This window comes from Indicator indicator, chromosome 20 (assembly GCF_027791375.1).
Source record: "Indicator indicator isolate 239-I01 chromosome 20, UM_Iind_1.1, whole genome shotgun sequence".
NCBI classification, from domain to species: domain Eukaryota; kingdom Metazoa; phylum Chordata; class Aves; order Piciformes; family Indicatoridae; genus Indicator; species Indicator indicator.
In genome coordinates, this window is record NC_072029.1 from 19,985,476 (window position 1) to 20,002,154 (window position 16,679).

A 16,679-nucleotide genomic window follows, 5' to 3' on the forward strand; every position below is an offset into this window, starting at 1 on the left:
TTTTTTCATCATATCTTGATATACTGATTTGTAAAGACTTCTCTCACAGCCTTTGTTATAACTATTACAACTCATTAAAACTGTATTATGTAATATATGTTGACTTTTGGTGGTGCATCCTTGCAAATGAGGCTCGTCTGCATGGGATTTCTCAGGACAGGAAATGAATGGGATTTAAAAACGACACCTGGAATAATCTGAAGAGGTCAGAACATTGCTTTATTCAAAAGTAAATTGACCCATGCAATTCTTACACTTTCAGTTAAAAACAATTAAATTGCCAAACTAGAAAAAATACCCTCTTAAAATTCTTTGAGATTCCTTTCACCTTTAGTTGTCTATGGAAGCTATGTAAAAGTCCCAGACCTTTTATCAAGCATTATTTAAAAATTATGAAGATTGTCACTATTACAAAGATTAAAATCATCTCCTGGAGAATGGGAATGTAACTGCAAACCCTAATTTCCTTCAAAGACGCAGGTGATGCATCTTCAGAAATGCTTTGGGTTCATATTTAGTAACTGTATTCAGATTACTTTCTAGAAACAATTATTTTTAAATCTCAAAGATCTTGCAGGCAGGCTCAACTCTGGTAAATCATTCATGAGCAGATTTGTAGATGGGAGAAAATGCAGCTAGAATACCCAATTTTGTTGTTCTAATCAAAAAGAGAAGTCCTAATCAGTTTGTCCACATATAATGACCAACTTCTAGTTTCCCTGGAAAGCAGCAGGTTTTGGGATGGTTGCTCTCCTGAGGCAGAGCTGGATTTTACCAAGCTTCCCTATTCCTTATTCCTACTCAAAAGTCAGCCACCTCTTTGGATTTGCTAGGAGGATTTTGTCAATTTTATCTTGGGATATGCCTCTGATGAGCATTTTAGGAACTATATTTTTAAGGATATGTGAATATCCATGACCTCCATATTTCATCAGCCTATGCTTGGTGTGCACGTCGTGAGCCATCAGAATTCTGTCTTCGTAGCCTTCATCGATCAGCATACGAATCCTGCAGAGGCCAAAAGCAAACCTGTCAGTGAAAGGTCCTCACTGCAACAGCACAGAGACGGAGCAGGATTGGCATTTTACACACTGCTGTACTGCAGGGCTGCACCACACCTGAGGAGACTTATTTGCAGTTATTCAGAAGGCATTCCTTATATTTAACTGAAACTAAACCATGTCTGTTATTGAATGAAAAGAATCCTCCTCTCAAACATGCCCTCACACACCTCAGAGTGCAGCAGGAAAACTGCATTCCCAGTCCCATTCAATCCACAGGAGTGCAAGTGTCACCAAGCATGGCTCACAGGTCGTATCTACACGAGTGAGTCACAGCTCCCTACACGAGCCCTGTGTCAGCAGCCTGGTTCTTGCTGCTGTCACCGAGCTGGTCCCATCACATGTGCTCGTCCCCAGGCTCTGTGCGTGACTGGCTCAATTATACAAATAATCACTCAATGGTCTGGGTTGGAAGGGACCTCCAAAGTCATCCAGTCCAACCCCCCTGCAGTCAGCAGAGACATCCTCTACTACAGCCAGTTGCCCAGAGCCCTGTCCAGCCTCATCTTGAGTATTTCCAAAGGTCCTCAACCACCTCCCTGGGCAACCTGTTGCAGTACTCCCACATCTTTAGTTAATTCTCTGTAAGCAAACCAGGTTAATAAAAATTGGCAATTGTCATCATCATACTCCATATAGACAGTTCTCATCCAACCCCACTTCAAAGACGTTAGTTAAAGAAGATGATAATCAGGACAGGCATTGCACAGTGCTAGCACATGCCAGGAAATCAGAGGAGTGAATGGGGCAGCCCAGCTAACAGCCTTGGCAAACAACAAGAAGTCAGCTTGGAAAAAACAGCAATGCTTCTACTCCCTTGCAGCCAGCCAGCTCCTACAAATCCTGCTGTTCCACACTTCCCTGCTCACCCCAATCCCTTGCTCAGCTCACTGTTCAGAGTTTATCTGGTGGGTGTCTGATCTGCTGCACTAATGACTGCAAAGTCTCCCACTAAGCTCCAGTTCAGACTGGCAGGAGACTGCAGCATTACAGTGACAGAGACAGACCAATCCTGGAAAGTGCTCGTGAAGCCACCTAATTCCATCATCTGCCAGCACTGTGCATGTCTAATTCTTACCCTCCTGACTGTGCTTTCATCAGCAGGAAGGCAGTAACCATACCTACTGGCAGCAGGATCAAATCCATATGGGCAGCAGGAAGAAGGCAAGCAAGACAGAACTTGGTAAAATATGAGCTTCTTTCAAATCCCCCACCACAGCCAGTGCCACACAGAGCCCAGCACTCTGTACACTGCAGCCTTACACCACAAGCAGCTTTGCCATCCTGAAACACAGGGAGACCACAAGCTAAGGAGAGAGTGAGGGCAGGAACACTGGAGGGGCTGAGTTCTCTGCTGACCAGACATTTGAGACTCATCTCTTTTCCTATTTCCACTAATTCCATGGGTTGGGAAGACGTTTACAGTCCATACTCCTTGCTACATTTGCTCATTTCTGTAAGCTAAGTTCTTGCTTCTGACTCAAACTGCCCCTGAAAAAAGTTCATTTTTTCACTTGCATTGGCAGAAGATTGCTGCAGAAATGCCTTAAGTACACACCTGGGGCTAAGCTGTGTTTGTGCAGCTAGGGCAAGTTTACATGGTGGACAGAGCAGATCTGAACATGTATTTTCCATTTAGTTTGTTCATCACCATATTTAAAGCTGAGTTTGGTTCTCACCTCTCTGGTGCCACCTAACAACAGAAACAAGCCTAAAGAGATTGCTGCTGCCATTCTGTGCCCAGTGTGGGTGCATCAAAACCGCAACACAATCCAGTCCATGGCACTTCTGACTCAATTCACACCATGTAGGGGGAAGACAAGCTTTTTATAATTTCTTCCTAAAACAGCCAGCCCAAAGGAACAGTCAGCTGCAGGGAGGCTAAGGAGGCACACTAGTGGCTGAGCAAAGCTCATGGAATGGAATGAACACTCGGCCTTGGCTGAGCAAGCACCTGTGAGCCAAGGCATGGTCTGTACCCCTGCAGATATTCCTCCTGGCCCTTCTGAGGCACAGCAGAGGGGAGGGCAGCAGCTTTACCCATTCTAAATGTGAAAACTGTGGATTCATTGCAACAGTTTAAAATAGTGAGTGCAAAACTGAGTGCCCTGTTGAGAGAGAGGAATGATTTCTGGTGTGAAAAGCAGCAGCGAAGGTTGGGCAGGGAGTAGACCATGGTACCTTCTGTAGGAGAGAACAGACTGAAAAGAGGAGAGGTGTTTTGAGGTGAACCTGACAGTGAGGGAGGAAGAGAAAGCTAGAAAGTTACTTCATTAGTGATCACGAATCATAAAATCCTTCCGATCAAGAGGAACAGAAGAACTGTTTGTGACTCTGGGAGCTAAAAAGACACAGGCAGGAACCACTCTGGAACCTGCACCTGAACAACGTGGATAAATAGCACAGTGGATAAAATACACACAGGGTGGACGGAGTCCATCCCCAGCTGCTCCTACCAGCCCCAGTTTCTGTGAGGAAGGCAATACCTTTTGTCAGCACAGTGCAGAGCACCACCAGCATTGAGCCCAGGCTGTGTGGCTGAGGAGAAGCAGGGCAGAGGTAATCTGCCAACAGAGCCAGGATTTTCACACTGTGAAGGTGAGGAGTTCTGAGGAGACAGGAATTTCATCCTCTCAGAGAGAAAGGGCAGAAGAAGATAGAAAGGAGAGGTGATAAAGTGATTGGAAGGAAAAAAGAGGACAGAGGTAGGGGATCAAATTGACCCAAGGCAACCAATGAGTTTTGCTTGGTTAGCACATTTGTGAGGAGGCTTACACAATATTTAGGTTTCCAACACTACAAACACAAACCCAGCATCTTTTCTTTCTTACAGCCTATATAAATGCAGTAAACCATCAACTTCAATTGGATAAGCCTGGAATTAGGATGGAGAACAAAGAGGCCTCGATCTTCTGCTCAAGTAACCCTCTACAAAATGATTCCACAGCCTCCTTGCAGACAGAAGGTTATAGCTGCTGCTCTACAGATGCAGAAAAAAGGAAAAGTCATTGTCTTAGAAGGAAACAAGTCAGCTTTGCAGAGCAAGCTGTGTGATGCCCTTCAAACAAGCCCCACTAAGATATGGTGGCAGGTCCCCAGGTGCCAGATAGCAGTACCTGGCGATTCTCTGGCTGTCGCTTGGCATGTCGATGGCAGGGTGGAACTGGTAATGCAGGAACTCAGTGCCAAACAGGTCATACTCTAAATAGCAGCCAAGCTGAGCAAATTCCAGAAGCTCCTCTGTATCAAAGATAGTCCTGCAGAACATAGGGCACACAAAGTTAGCGTTGTAACAAGAAGAAAAAAAAAATCCCCTGGTACAAGGATAGCTGTTGTTCAACTTCCTGCTTGCAAGGAAGAGACCCAGTCATCTAAGGTTTAATTCACCCTTCTTTGACAGAAGACTCCTGGCTGACACATGCAGCCTGAACTGATACACAGCACTGTCTTTGTGACATTCACCTGGGACTTCATGCACTGAAAAACCCCAAACTAACTCTTCCCCCGTGAAAGAATGAAAAAAAAAAAAAAGAAAGATAATCTGGAAACAGGAATAGGAAAGTTCCTTACCTGTGGTATCACTAAGCTTCTCCACAGACAGCTTAACAAGGAAGGACATTTAAGGAGGAGGTTAATTCATAGTGACATTCAAAAGCAATACAATGGATTACTCATACAAGACAGATTTACTCTTGCAAAAGAGTTCCAGAAGACAGCTACACCCAGGGCTTGTTTCATCCATCACACAGCAGCAAGACACAACTTGGTCTTTAGTCTCCATTTTGTACAAGGATCTTTCTGGATTGTCGTTAGAAGGGCAATAGATCATTGCTTGTGCTGGAACCTTGCCACAGCACCAACCAATAGCCAGAACGGCACTGGGACAACCTGAGTCATGGGCTTTGCAGGTGTGCCAAGGGAGTCACAGGCTTTGTAGGTGTGCAAAGGGAGTCCCTGGGTCACAGGCTTTGCAGGTGTGCAAAGAGAGTCCCTGGGTCATGGGCTTTGTAGCAGGTGTGCAAAGCAAAGGAGCAAAGCTGCTAAACCCCCTCATTCATCTGGAAAAGAATGGCAGCTGAAACATCAGCCCTCTGGAGTCTTTTTTCCTTTTGAAATGTTTTTTTGCTAAGAGTATGAGCTGGGCAAAGGACAAGAAAAACACTCACATGCTCTCATCTTTATAACCACAACGCATTTTTATCTGAGAAAAAAACAAGTTTCCATCAGAACAGCAGAGTTAACCAAAATGGCTGTAGTTTCACTTCTTTTTTATTGCAGATACTGATGTCACAGAGTAATTTTACCCTACACAATGACATCACAGTCTGTTGCTATGGAAATGACTGATGGCACCATTTCAATGTTATGACTTAACGGGACACGATAGGAGGAACAGATGGGTTGAGAGAGAGAAACCCCTTGTTCATACAAGCCTGCCATCAGCAGGAGGCTAAGACTTGCCAACTGTAATTAATACAAAATGTTACTTTAAAATAAATGTTAAGGTTTGCAGAGATTGAACATTTATCACCAAATGAGTTTTCGAGGTGCAGAGCAAGAGAAGGGGTTCTTTGAGATCCAGCCCTGCTCAGTTCATGGGCAGGCAGTAGCCAGGAGTCCTGTGCAGGAGGATCTCTTTCAAAACCATACAACAATTTCTTTTCAAGAGCAGTGTCAGTGTTGTGCCACCCCAGTGAAGATCAGGAGAGACCAGTTTCACCAGCACTGGGTCCCCTTGTAAAACACTGCCCAGCTCTGTGCTGCTTGGGTACCTGTGTTCCTGAGCAGCCCTCCCTGCACCCAAGGAAAAGGAGATGGCACACAGGGAGAATCCTGTTGCTTGGATCTCATCCATAAATCAGGGCAGGGATACCCACCAAGCCACCAGCAAGCAGGCATTCCTAGTGGTTGCTACGAGCCTTCTAACCAAAGCCACTTGAGGGGATGAGTGTTGATCACCAAGATGCCTTTATACTCTTAACCCCTAATAAATGGTCAAAGCCAATGGTCAACACCTTTTGCTCCCCAGCCCTTACCTACACTTCAGCTTTACTGTGGACACTTGCATCCCTCTGTTCTAAGGTGCCACACAGCCCAACATGGGAACCAGCTTTTCAGTTTTATCTTCTCATTGCAAATCCACCTGGATTCTGTCTGTCAACAGCAGACATGAAATATGGAGCTATGCACAAATTCCTCTCACATTTAAAGGACTGGGATGCTCCCATGTGGATTCTTCTCACCAGAGGAGACTGAAAATGTTAAGTGCACATTGCAAAGCCAAACTTCACAGTAGTTTAGAGTCTATGGAACAGCAAGTGCCAACTGAATGTGTGAAAGTAATGATAGCAGGAGTACAAGGAAATGTCATATTGTGCATCCAGCAGCTGTTAGTGACACTGCACCTCTGCCTTGCCTGTTTTCTTATACTGCTTATCTTCCACCAAAAAAATCACTGAATTCAACAATTTACAACAGAGTGTAAAGGCAAACCCCCCAGAACTGGATGTTTATGTTGTATCAAAATGTCTGTGTGAGCACTGACACCTGCAGCTTGCTCAGTGCTCTTCCATAAAAAGATGTAAGTAATGCATTTTTCTTTAAAAAGGAGATAAAAACACAGCTGGAGATAGGACACACTGCAGGCAGCTAGACAAGGGAAGGCCCTGTCATTGACATGCAATCAAACACAAATAAAATGTCATGGCTCTCAATTTTGTGCTCCTACCACCCCCAAGTACCACACTGAGCTGTGTGTGACTGCACAGCACCTGGAGCATCATGAGCCAGCTCCTGGAGCCTGTGGGGTTAGAGATCTGGAGCACAGGGCTCCTGCCTGCATTACACTCACACTGAGGGCAAGCAGTGCAGCTGCTGAGAATCATCTGACCACACACAGGCTCAACTCATCAATGCTTGGACACTTTCCAGCAACACAAAGTCACACAAAACTGGTTTGGAAGAGAGGCTGTTTCTAAATTGGAGAGAGGGAAGCACCCCAATTCCTCTCCAGGTCTGATGTGGGGCTTCTGATGTTTGCTCTCAAGGAAAGTAAAAGTCACCTCTCTGATCTTTGATAAGAACTATCCAAACCCCAATTAATTCCAAAATCCAATTAATTTTCTTTTTAAGCAATATTTCTTATATCTGATCTCAGACCAACAGAGCAGGGCACCAGTGGCTAAGAGGGCTAACAACATCCTGGGGTGCAACGAGAGGCATGTCCAGCAGGTCTGGGGAAGTTCTCTCCTGCCTATTCCCTGCTGAGACCACTCCTGCAATACTGTATCCAGTTTGGGGCTCCCCAATTCAAAAGAGAGAGAGAGACCTGCTGGAGAAAGTCCAACAGAGAGCCACGAGGATAACGAAAGGACTGGAACATCTCTGCTGTGAAGAGAGACTGAGAGCCCTGGGGCTGTTTAGTCTGGGGAGGAGAAGGATGAGAGGGGATCTAATCAATGTCTATCAATAGCTGAGGGGTGGATGTCAGGATGAAGGGAAAGGGTCCAGAGGAGGCCATGGAGATGATCAGACGCTGGAGAACCTCCCCTTTGGGGACGGGCTGAGATAGTTCAGCCTGGAGAAGAGAAGGCTCTGGGGAGACCTGAAACCAGCCTTCCAGTACCTTAAGGGGGCTATAGGAGAGCTGTACTGGTAAATCCTCAAGCCACACACAGAAGTCAGTCGAAGCTGTGGCAGCTTAGGGCAGGCTTCTGCCCAAAACTTTGTACTATGATCACAGCCTTTCTGCTTCACATGTAACCAGTCTGCTGCTGCAGACAACCAGATGCAGGTTTAACTCCTCTTCTGAAAAACATCTCTCAAAACATTTGAATTTTCTTTGTCTACTCAGAAAGCACATCAGCATGTCAAATCCCAGGGAGACCTCAGAGCAGCCTTCCAGTACCTGAAGGGGCTACAGGAGAGCTGGGGAGGGCCTTTTGACAAGGGCTGGGAGTGACAGGATGAGAGGGAATGGACCAAAGCTTGAGGAGGGCAGATTTAGACTGGAGATTAGGAAGAAATTCTTTAGAGTGATAGTGGTGAGACTCTGGAACAGGTTGCCCAGGGAGGTTGTGGATGTCCCTGGGCAACCTGGGCTGGTGGGAGGTGTCCCTGGCAATGGCAGAGGGTTGGAACTGGATGATCCTTAAGGTCCCTTCCAGCTGAAACCAGTCTATGGTTCTATGAACATGAAAAATGTGCCTTCTGCTCAGACCCAGAATCCAGACAAAGCAATGAGTTCTCCGTTAGCTTCTGTGAGGTTTACTAAACCTCTTCAGAGCAGTGGCCCAGTATTCCAAAATGCTGGAAGCCTAGCAGCTTCCCACCCAATCTGGTGAGAGCTGCTCAATGTTCAGTGCTTAGTAAGTGCAGGGATTAGCGCAGGGTGTTACAGGGTGCTCCAAACCCTCCTTCCCCCACTTCCATCAGCGGAGGTTTGAAGGGGGGAAAACAAAGGCATGCAATTGCCTTCCCCTCCCGCTGGGGGCTGGGGGAACCGGTAAGAAGGCTCCATTCTTCCCGCCGGGAGATGAGGTCCCTCACCTGTGGGAGAAGCCTGCACCGGGATTTGGAACTGTGACTGGCTGGGTTCTTTGCCCCCAGTGTATATTGGCACTGGACACAGTGTCTGGGAAAATCTTACAGAGTGACCAGGAAGTGGTCTGTGCTCTCATTTTGGCGCTCGTTTTGGGCTCGCTCTGCTCTCGCTCTGGATTCGTGGTGAAATTGGAGAAATCAACACTCGGACCTGGCTTCTCCCCGGACCTGCCTGCCCTGGGGTCCTGCTCTCTGCGCCGGGGTCCTGCTACCTGCCCCGTGCTGGAGTGACCCTGCCTGCCGTAAAACTGCGGCTGTTGGCTGGAATAGGCCAGCAGTGCGGCCTCTTTTTGCACTGCTCAGACAGTTCTACTGCACGAGTTTTGCCTCGTGGCAGCCGTGTCTAAGGACGCTTTGATGCTGGTGGTCCCTTTTCCTTTGGATTTGTGCCGCGTTATCCACAAAGGGGATTATAAACTTGCAGTTCTGGAGCCTGCCACTGAAGAGACCTAGGGACCATCTCCAAATTCCTGCTCCTTGCTCGTCAGTCAAACCGGCGTTCTTGGCTTTCCCTAGGGTCCTGGCTTGCCTCTGATGTTGTAAGTGGGGTAAGCTATTTTGTGGCTTAGCCTTTTCCACTTTCTGAATTGTCTGACTTGTTGCCCATAAGCATCCTTGTAGAATTTGTGACCAAATAGAACCTGTAAATAAATGTAATTCGTTTTGTACATAATTTTGGGAAAATAAAGATAACTATGTTTTTATAATTCCTGCCTCATTAATTTAACCTCAATCAAAACACAGGGATAGGGATTAATGGAATTCCCATTTTTTTATTAAATTACAGCTATGGTTATTACTACTCTTACTGCCAACCCTTCAAAGAGAGCATTTAAAATGCCAGCACTTCTTTGTGCAGGTGGATCCCAGAGCTGATCCTGGCTCTGCTTAAGCAGTTATTTTTAAGTCAGTAACCTTGCAGAGAATTCTTACGCTGTGATCTCAGTGCCCAAGAGAGCCCTGGCTGTGTGCAGAGTAACTCCCCAAAGCCCAGTGTGCTGTGGCAGCACTCTCAGAAGGCCAGCAGAGCAGTCTGCTTACCTGTCAAGGTGAGACATGACTGTCTTTGCAGCCTTGGCCCCAGCCTCCTGCAGCAGGCGGATGATGTGGCAGGGTGCCTGGCTGCTCCTGCCGGGATGGATGATAACCGGACAGCCCAGCTGCACCTGCGCCTGTGCCGCGGCCTGCAGCACCCTGCGCTCGCTCTCGGTCAAAGGCCAGGAGCAGCCTATTTCCCCCACCACACCACACTTGATGTCCGTCCCATCTGCTCCACTGAGGATCTCATCAACAATGATGCCTGTCAGCTGCAGAACAGCAAAAGGAGATTTTGGTTTATGAATACCGTTGGTGTTGGGCAGCATCAGATTTGGCTTATGGACACTGTGGCAGGTACGCTCCCAATGGCTTCCTGCACTTAATTAAACAGTTGGGTGTGTGAAAACACTAGCTCAAATCTGGTTTCTGTCAAATAATGTTATGCTGGCCATCCACCAAAGACCAAAATAAACACTGAAGCCAATCAGTGTAGCAGTGTCTGCTCACACAGCTGCCCAAGGTTTGCCAGGGAAGCTGCTCTGCAGATACTCTGAACACCGATTTACACTGAGACTATTTATTGTTTACTGCAGAACCTGTGCCTCACGCTCCTGAACTGGCTCTAGAAACAGTTCAGTGTAATTTCCTGCAAAACAAGGGATTGGAAAATAAATAATTCATGTCATTTAGGCAGAGAAGGGGCAAACCCTGGCAAAGCCTGCTCATGGGAATGCCATCATAAAACCACAGGATCTCTGCTGACTTCAGGACTACAGGAAGCAATGCTCAGCTGACAAATGTACAGGGTCAAAATTAGCTTGCTTTTAAAATACTTATTGGAAAAACAGACATCAGAATGCCCTAATAAAAGCAGTTTGCTAGAAAAGCTTTCTTTTCTCTTTTCCAGAAGAGGCCAATGTGTCTTACATCACACACTCAGAAGTGACAGCACAAAACAGCACTGATGACAACCTTCTAATTCTTTGGACCTAGATGGTTTTAAGGAAGAATCAGTTGAGCAAAGGAAGAAGGAAGGTTTTGAAGCAAATCCAGGAAACCAAAAATCCCAAACCAATTTGCTAATAAATCTGTAAATTATCTCTCCTCCACACCTTGTCTTCTCAACACATTGGTAAATCCTCAAGCCACACACAGAAGTCAGTCGGAGCTGTGGCAGCTTAGGGCAGGCTTCTGCCCAAAACTTTGTGCTATGATCACAGCCCTTCTGCTTCACATGTAACCAGTCTGCTGCTGCAGACAACCAGATGCAGGTTTAACTCCTCTTCTGAAAAACATCTCTCAAAACATTTGAATTTTCTTTGTCTACTCAGAAAGCACATCAGCATGTCAAATCCCAGGGAGACCTCAGAGCAGCCTTCCAGTACCTGAAGGGGCTACAGGAGAGCTGGGGAGGGACTTTCGACAAGGGCTGGGAATGAGAGGGAATGGACCGAAGCTTGAGGAGGACAGGTTGAGACTGGAGATTAGGAAGAAATTCTTTCCAGTGAGGATGGCGAGACACTGGAACAGGTTGCCCAGGGAGGTCATGGATGCCTCCTCCCTGGAGGTGTTCAAGGCCAGGCTGGATGAGGCCTTGAGCAACCTGGGCTGGTGGGAGGTGCCCCTGCCCATGGCAGTGGGGTTGAAGCTACGTGGTCTTCAAGGTCCCTTCCAACCTAAATCATTCTTTGACTCTATGAAAATTCACTAGCAACTGAGGAACTACTGGTTATCACCATCAACCACTGGATAACCCTTTCTAAGAAACTGTCTTCTGTACTGGACCAAGTATTGATTACCTGCTGAGCACAGGACATCTGTGAGTCTCCAGTAAATAGAGATGGGAAACCTTCGCCTCTTTGGAACAAATTTCAAGTCATGTCAGTATATTTAGTGGGTAGCACTGTTCCATACAGCTTAGGCCAAATCAGGTTCAGGGCAGCTGGCAGCACTGCTCAAATTTGGATCATTGATTTTTAAAATTAATTTGAATAATTTGTAAGCTGTGACCAATTTAAAACCATTTTCTCAGCTCTCTTCATCAGCATTCACAGCCTCCTGCCTTGGAGAGGTCCCTTCCCTCTTCTCCCCATCATCACATTTTCTTAAGAAAAGACGATTGAATATATATTATTATTGGAGTATCTGGGGACCTCAGTCATGACTGTCTCAGGCACTATACAAACAACCTGATGTAGACTCTGCCCTGGAAAGTCTGGACAAATGGCAGAGAAGAGAGCTGTAACACACGGCCTGAGCAGAGCAAGGATTTACAACTCTCATGCAAAATATTGCAATCATTTATGCTTTGTGTAAGAACAATGGGTGAGCTTTTTAGCAATTAGCCAGAAAAAGTGATGAGGAGGAAGGAGGGATGTACTCCTTCCTCAAGAACTGTAAAAAGAACAAGGTAACTGGTGTTGTAACAGATGCCCACACATGAAGTACTTCATTTTCCTTTTACTGTTGCATTATAACAAATCCCTGAGAGAAAATGGAACTTGAGCATTGGAAATGCTGACTGATAACCCCAGCACGTGCAAGAAATGCTGGTCCAAATATACCATACAAGCAGTAATGCTGTTCCCAAGCTTTTCACAGTGAGAGCTTTTGGGTTTCATCTATTTTGATGGAACATCTCTCCAACTTTGACTCATCCAAGGATAATTCACAGGAGAGACTTACCGAAGCAATGGTTAAGGCTTACCTGCTCCACTGTCATGGCCTGTGTTTGAGGAGAGTGAGTGGAACCCACATAAAACCCAGCCCCAGCAACAATATGGACTCCAGTTTCTTCAGCAAGTTTCTTCAAAGTCTTCACATCCCGAGCAATTCCTGTGGTTGTGTTCTCCACAATCGTCCCACCACCTGCTGCTTTAAAATGCAACAGCTCCTCCTTCACAGCATCTGTTTCCTGACACAATAGAAGGTTTTCTTTATGGCTGTAGGGGTTTTGCTTAATCCAAAACAAGTTCTTCATCTCAATGGGCCCATCAGACAGAGCTTTGTGGCCTGGAGAAGGTGGACAAAAACAGCTGCTGTAGTTCATAGTCAAGTGTTCATGGGTCAACGTATAGCCAAGGCAATCTGGCTCCACAGGGCCCAAGACCGTCTGTGCTTTTCCTCTCAAGGAAGGCATCCTTCTGCCTCACAAAGGGAAAAATATTCAGTCTATAAAGAAGGAAATAAAAACATGTCAGAAGGAGCAAATCTTTCTCACACAGACACCCTTCCTTTCTCTCACACCTGCTGCATGTGTTTGCTAGAATGTTTTCAAATGCTGGTGCCAGCAGAGTGGTCAAGATGAACCCCAAAGCACTTCTGCTCCCTAGCTGCCTGTGCTGCTGGCAACTGGCACTAAGGGTAGAGCGTGGCCCCTAACCACCACCATGGATTGGACCAGCTAAGATCAGACTTTAACCTAACAGTGTACATGGCTCTGCCCCCAAGAATCCTTTTTCTTCATCTGAGGGTGAGTGAAACACTGCTATTTCTGAGCATTTCAAACGAGTGCTAACAGACATAAGCATGCAGGCAACTGCCTGCAGCTGGCTCATGGTGACAGTACCTGTCCTGTGCAGATATGGCCTGACTCCCTGCAGGGTGGGATCAGCTGCACCCCTCCCCACTGGGACTGGGGGTGTGTTTTCCTTTGGAGGGGAGCAGTCATTCTGGCTTTTGTGCCAGACTAACATTAAACACAGCTGACTGGCCAGCTCATGTTCAATCTCCCCCCTGCTAGCTGCAAAGGCTTGAGGACAGAGAGTTTTAATGCCTAGTCAACCAAAATCATCAGTTATGAAACAAAATACATGTTTAATCATGTCCAGAGGACAGGACTAACTAGAGCATGCATTATTGATTAAAGAGAGAGGTCTTTCCCATTTCTGTCTCCCTTTTAGTGAATAATATCATAAACATGGGTTTGTTACTGGCAGAGCCCTCAGAGGACATTTTCCTTTTAAACTGCTCAAGTTAATCTACCAGGATGACAGAAAAACTGACATCTGAAGGGCACTGGGCACAAGAGCAGCAAGGTCTCTGTGGGCTTCTCTGCTCCAGGTGCTGCACAAAGAGAGATAGAAATGGTATTTCCTGGAAACTGCATGTTAAGAAATAAAGAAAACGAGAACTGCTTTAAGATATAACCAAAACTTGTATTATTTCATAGCAGCCTTGAAACAAGACCTTAGCTCTGCTGTACTAAGCTCTGGACAAATCTTTACAAGCACCAATTGTATGGTGCATGAATACAACTCTCACCATTAGCCAACTATTAAATACTGGTGTAGTGAGTATTCTTCCTAGAGGTATTGTTAAGAGAAAAGTTACTTGCTGTTGAAAAGGTCACCGTCCTGCATTCCTGGCTCTGGTATAAGTTCCACTGAGTTCAGTCAGTGTTTTGCCTAAATACCGATGGCAGGATTTGAGTTTCCACAATTCCCATCCCAAAGCTACATTTCAGTCCTCGTGCCATTTTAACAGCCTTGCATTGGGAGGTCCCCCTAGGTTTGGATTAGATGCTTCTGCAGTAATCTCATATTGCTGAAGCAGTCTAATCTCATAAACACAGTTTCCATATGCTAACGCCACGTTTGTTTTGCCTGGGTAAGCACACTGTAATGGAATTAGCACAGATTCTCTCTGGACTTGTATGGGGATGGTTTTACTGCCATTATGTAGCAATGGGAGATTACAGCCATCATAGATGCAGGCTGCTGTGACACACCATTCACCACAACAATGGCTCAGGAGGGACTGAGGATGCTCAGAGAAACACAGCTGCTTTTAGGAGCAAGGGCTGCCCTGGCTGCACCAAGAGCACTGTAACTGGGTCTCCCCTTCACAGCCATGCAGGCTAGGAAATGCAACATGGAATTTGAGAATCATTTCATTTGGAAAAGACCTTTAAGAACATCACACCCAACCTTTTTCTAACTACCAAGTCTGGTGCTAAACCATGGCCCTCAGCAGCACATCTCTGCCTCTTCAAAACACCTCCAGGGATAAGGATTCAACAAACTCCCTAGGAAGCCTATTCCAGTGGTTGAGAACCCTTTCAGGGAAGAAGTTTCTTCTAAGACCCAACCTAAACGTCTCCTGGTGCAACTTGAGGCCATTTCCTCAGCTCCTCCATCATTTGTTACTACGGAGAAGAGACCCACCCCAATCTGGCTCCTACCTCCTACCCGGTAGCTGTAGAGAGCAATGAAGTCTCCTCTGAGCCTCCTTTTCTCCAGACTAAACAACCTCAGGTCTCTCAACCACTCCTCACCATCCCTGTTCTCCAGAGCATTCACCAGCTTTGTTGTTGTGCTGGTTTGGGGCCAGACAGATCCTCTCTTGCCCCAAGAGGGACAAAAGAATGACTCTCACACAAACGGATTAGAGAGTGATGGAAAGTTTAAATGGAAAAGCAATTGGTGAAACTACAAAAAACTACAAGCATAGTGGCAAAGATATCCCAAAGCGTACAGAGTCCCTTACACAACACCCAAAGGCCTCCCAGCTCTTCCCTTCTACCCACCTGAGGGTCTACCCAAACCCTCAGGGCTCTTTCTTCCCCCTCCCACTGCCAGGCTGGTCTCAGGCTGTTAGGCCTAGACAGACCTAAGAGGCCTTGAGATACTCCCCCAGCGTTACCTGATAGGGAAGCATCTCCCACGGGAGCAGAGAGGGAAGAAAGAGGAAGAGAGTGACTTTGCAGACGGATTGATAGGGTGCAGGATTTCTGGGTGGAAACACGCCGAGTCCTGTGTCCACCTTACTGGGTTGGACGCTCAGGACACTGGAGGTGTAACTGATATGGCAGGAACAGGAGGCACCCAGCCTGAACTGCCACAGCTGCCCTTCCCTGGACCCTTCTCTGCCTTTCTTGTGGTGAGACCCCAAAACTGAACCCAGTACTCAAGAGGCCTCACCAGTGGTGAGTACAGGGGCACCATCACTCCCATGGTGAACGTAACACAGGTTCACTATTTAGAGATGGAGGAAATGCTTTGAGTATCCAGTTCTACTGGAAGCAAACTCTACAGAGCATGGAAACCCCCCAGATCAGAAATATATGTGTAGTAAATTCCCTCGTGCTAGTCCATGCTGTGTTAGCTCACCATTTCCCACAAGCAGACACTTTGCCATTAGAGAAGAAGTGAGATATGTGTCTTTCTGACACATGTAGATTGTATCAGGAAGAATTAAAAACTTCTTTCTCTCTTCCCCCATGCTTCTGCCAACTCTGTAGAAGTTACAGGGTGGAAGGAACTCCATACTGTCAGCACACTTCTTCCTTTCCCCACCAGATAAGCAAGTTTTCTAACTTCTCTGACAGGTGCTATATCTACTTCACTTTAGTTGGCTACATCTTGAAGAACCTCATCATTTCAGATATGTGTAATCTCTTAAATAGGTAGAAACTGGCCAAGAGATTTGAAACCTAGAGAACTCTTGGGGGAAGTGGGTTAATGCTGTGGCCTTCAGTGACCTACCTCTGGTCCCCAAAGCATTCAGAAAGGTGCATTTCCTTAAGAAGCTAAGCTAATGGAAGCACCAAACTCTGTTCTTCAGTAGAGCAACCAAAAAGCTTTCACATTACGCCAGTGAGAAGGGATACTGAAAGTAAGATTTTATATGAAGTTACAGTATGTGCTAAGGGAAAAAAAAAAAAAAAAAGAGAGCTTTAGCCAAGCCTTTTATGATCCTACAATGATAAAGAGAAATCTCAGCACAGCATGCATATACATAGACCTCAGGAGTTACACTGCTCAGAGGTTCTATGACCTAAAAGCAAAGTCAGCTACATTTTAAGAGAAATATAAACACTACTACAGGTAAGTGAAAGGCCAATCTATTGATTCTCTGCCCAAAGAACCTCTGAGGGTGAGGAGCCGGGTAAATAAGAAGCAAAGCTTGTAAAAGTTCTCCTGAAAGACTGAGAACCCTCACTGTGGATTCTCTCCATTGCTCAGCTCATGGCAGAAA

General features: G+C 46.1%; 1 protein-coding gene across 2 annotated transcripts; it reads right to left on the reverse strand.

Moving 5' to 3' along the window:
• Nucleotides 1-286: 286 nt before the first annotated feature.
• On the reverse strand, nucleotides 287-12,840 carry PTER (phosphotriesterase related). Of its 2 annotated transcripts, XM_054390116.1 has the most exons (4): nucleotides 12,409-12,840; nucleotides 9,705-9,970; nucleotides 4,178-4,318; nucleotides 287-1,008 (listed from the first exon to the last, which is right to left on the reverse strand). In XM_054390116.1, exons 1-4 carry the CDS (start codon nucleotides 12,838-12,840, stop codon nucleotides 798-800), a joined length of 1,050 nt encoding a protein of 349 aa, XP_054246091.1. In that variant the 3' UTR covers nucleotides 287-797. The 2 variants fall into 2 exon arrangements, with proteins under 2 accessions (XP_054246091.1, XP_054246093.1); XM_054390118.1 differs by lacking the exon at nucleotides 4,178-4,318.
• Nucleotides 12,841-16,679: the final 3,839 nt, after the last annotated feature.

Coding starts and splice junctions, on each gene's coding strand:
- PTER (XM_054390116.1), bottom strand. CDS start 12,840: ATGCCTTCCTTGAGAGGAAAAGCACAGACGGTCTTGGGCCCTGTGGAG. Junction 4,319..9,704: donor GTCATGTCTCACCTTGACAG/GTAAGCAGACTG, acceptor TATGTTCTGCAG/GACTATCTTTGATACAGAGG. Junction 1,009..4,177: donor GACAGCCAGAGAATCGCCAG/GTACTGCTATCT, acceptor TGGCCTCTGCAG/GATTCGTATGCTGATCGATG.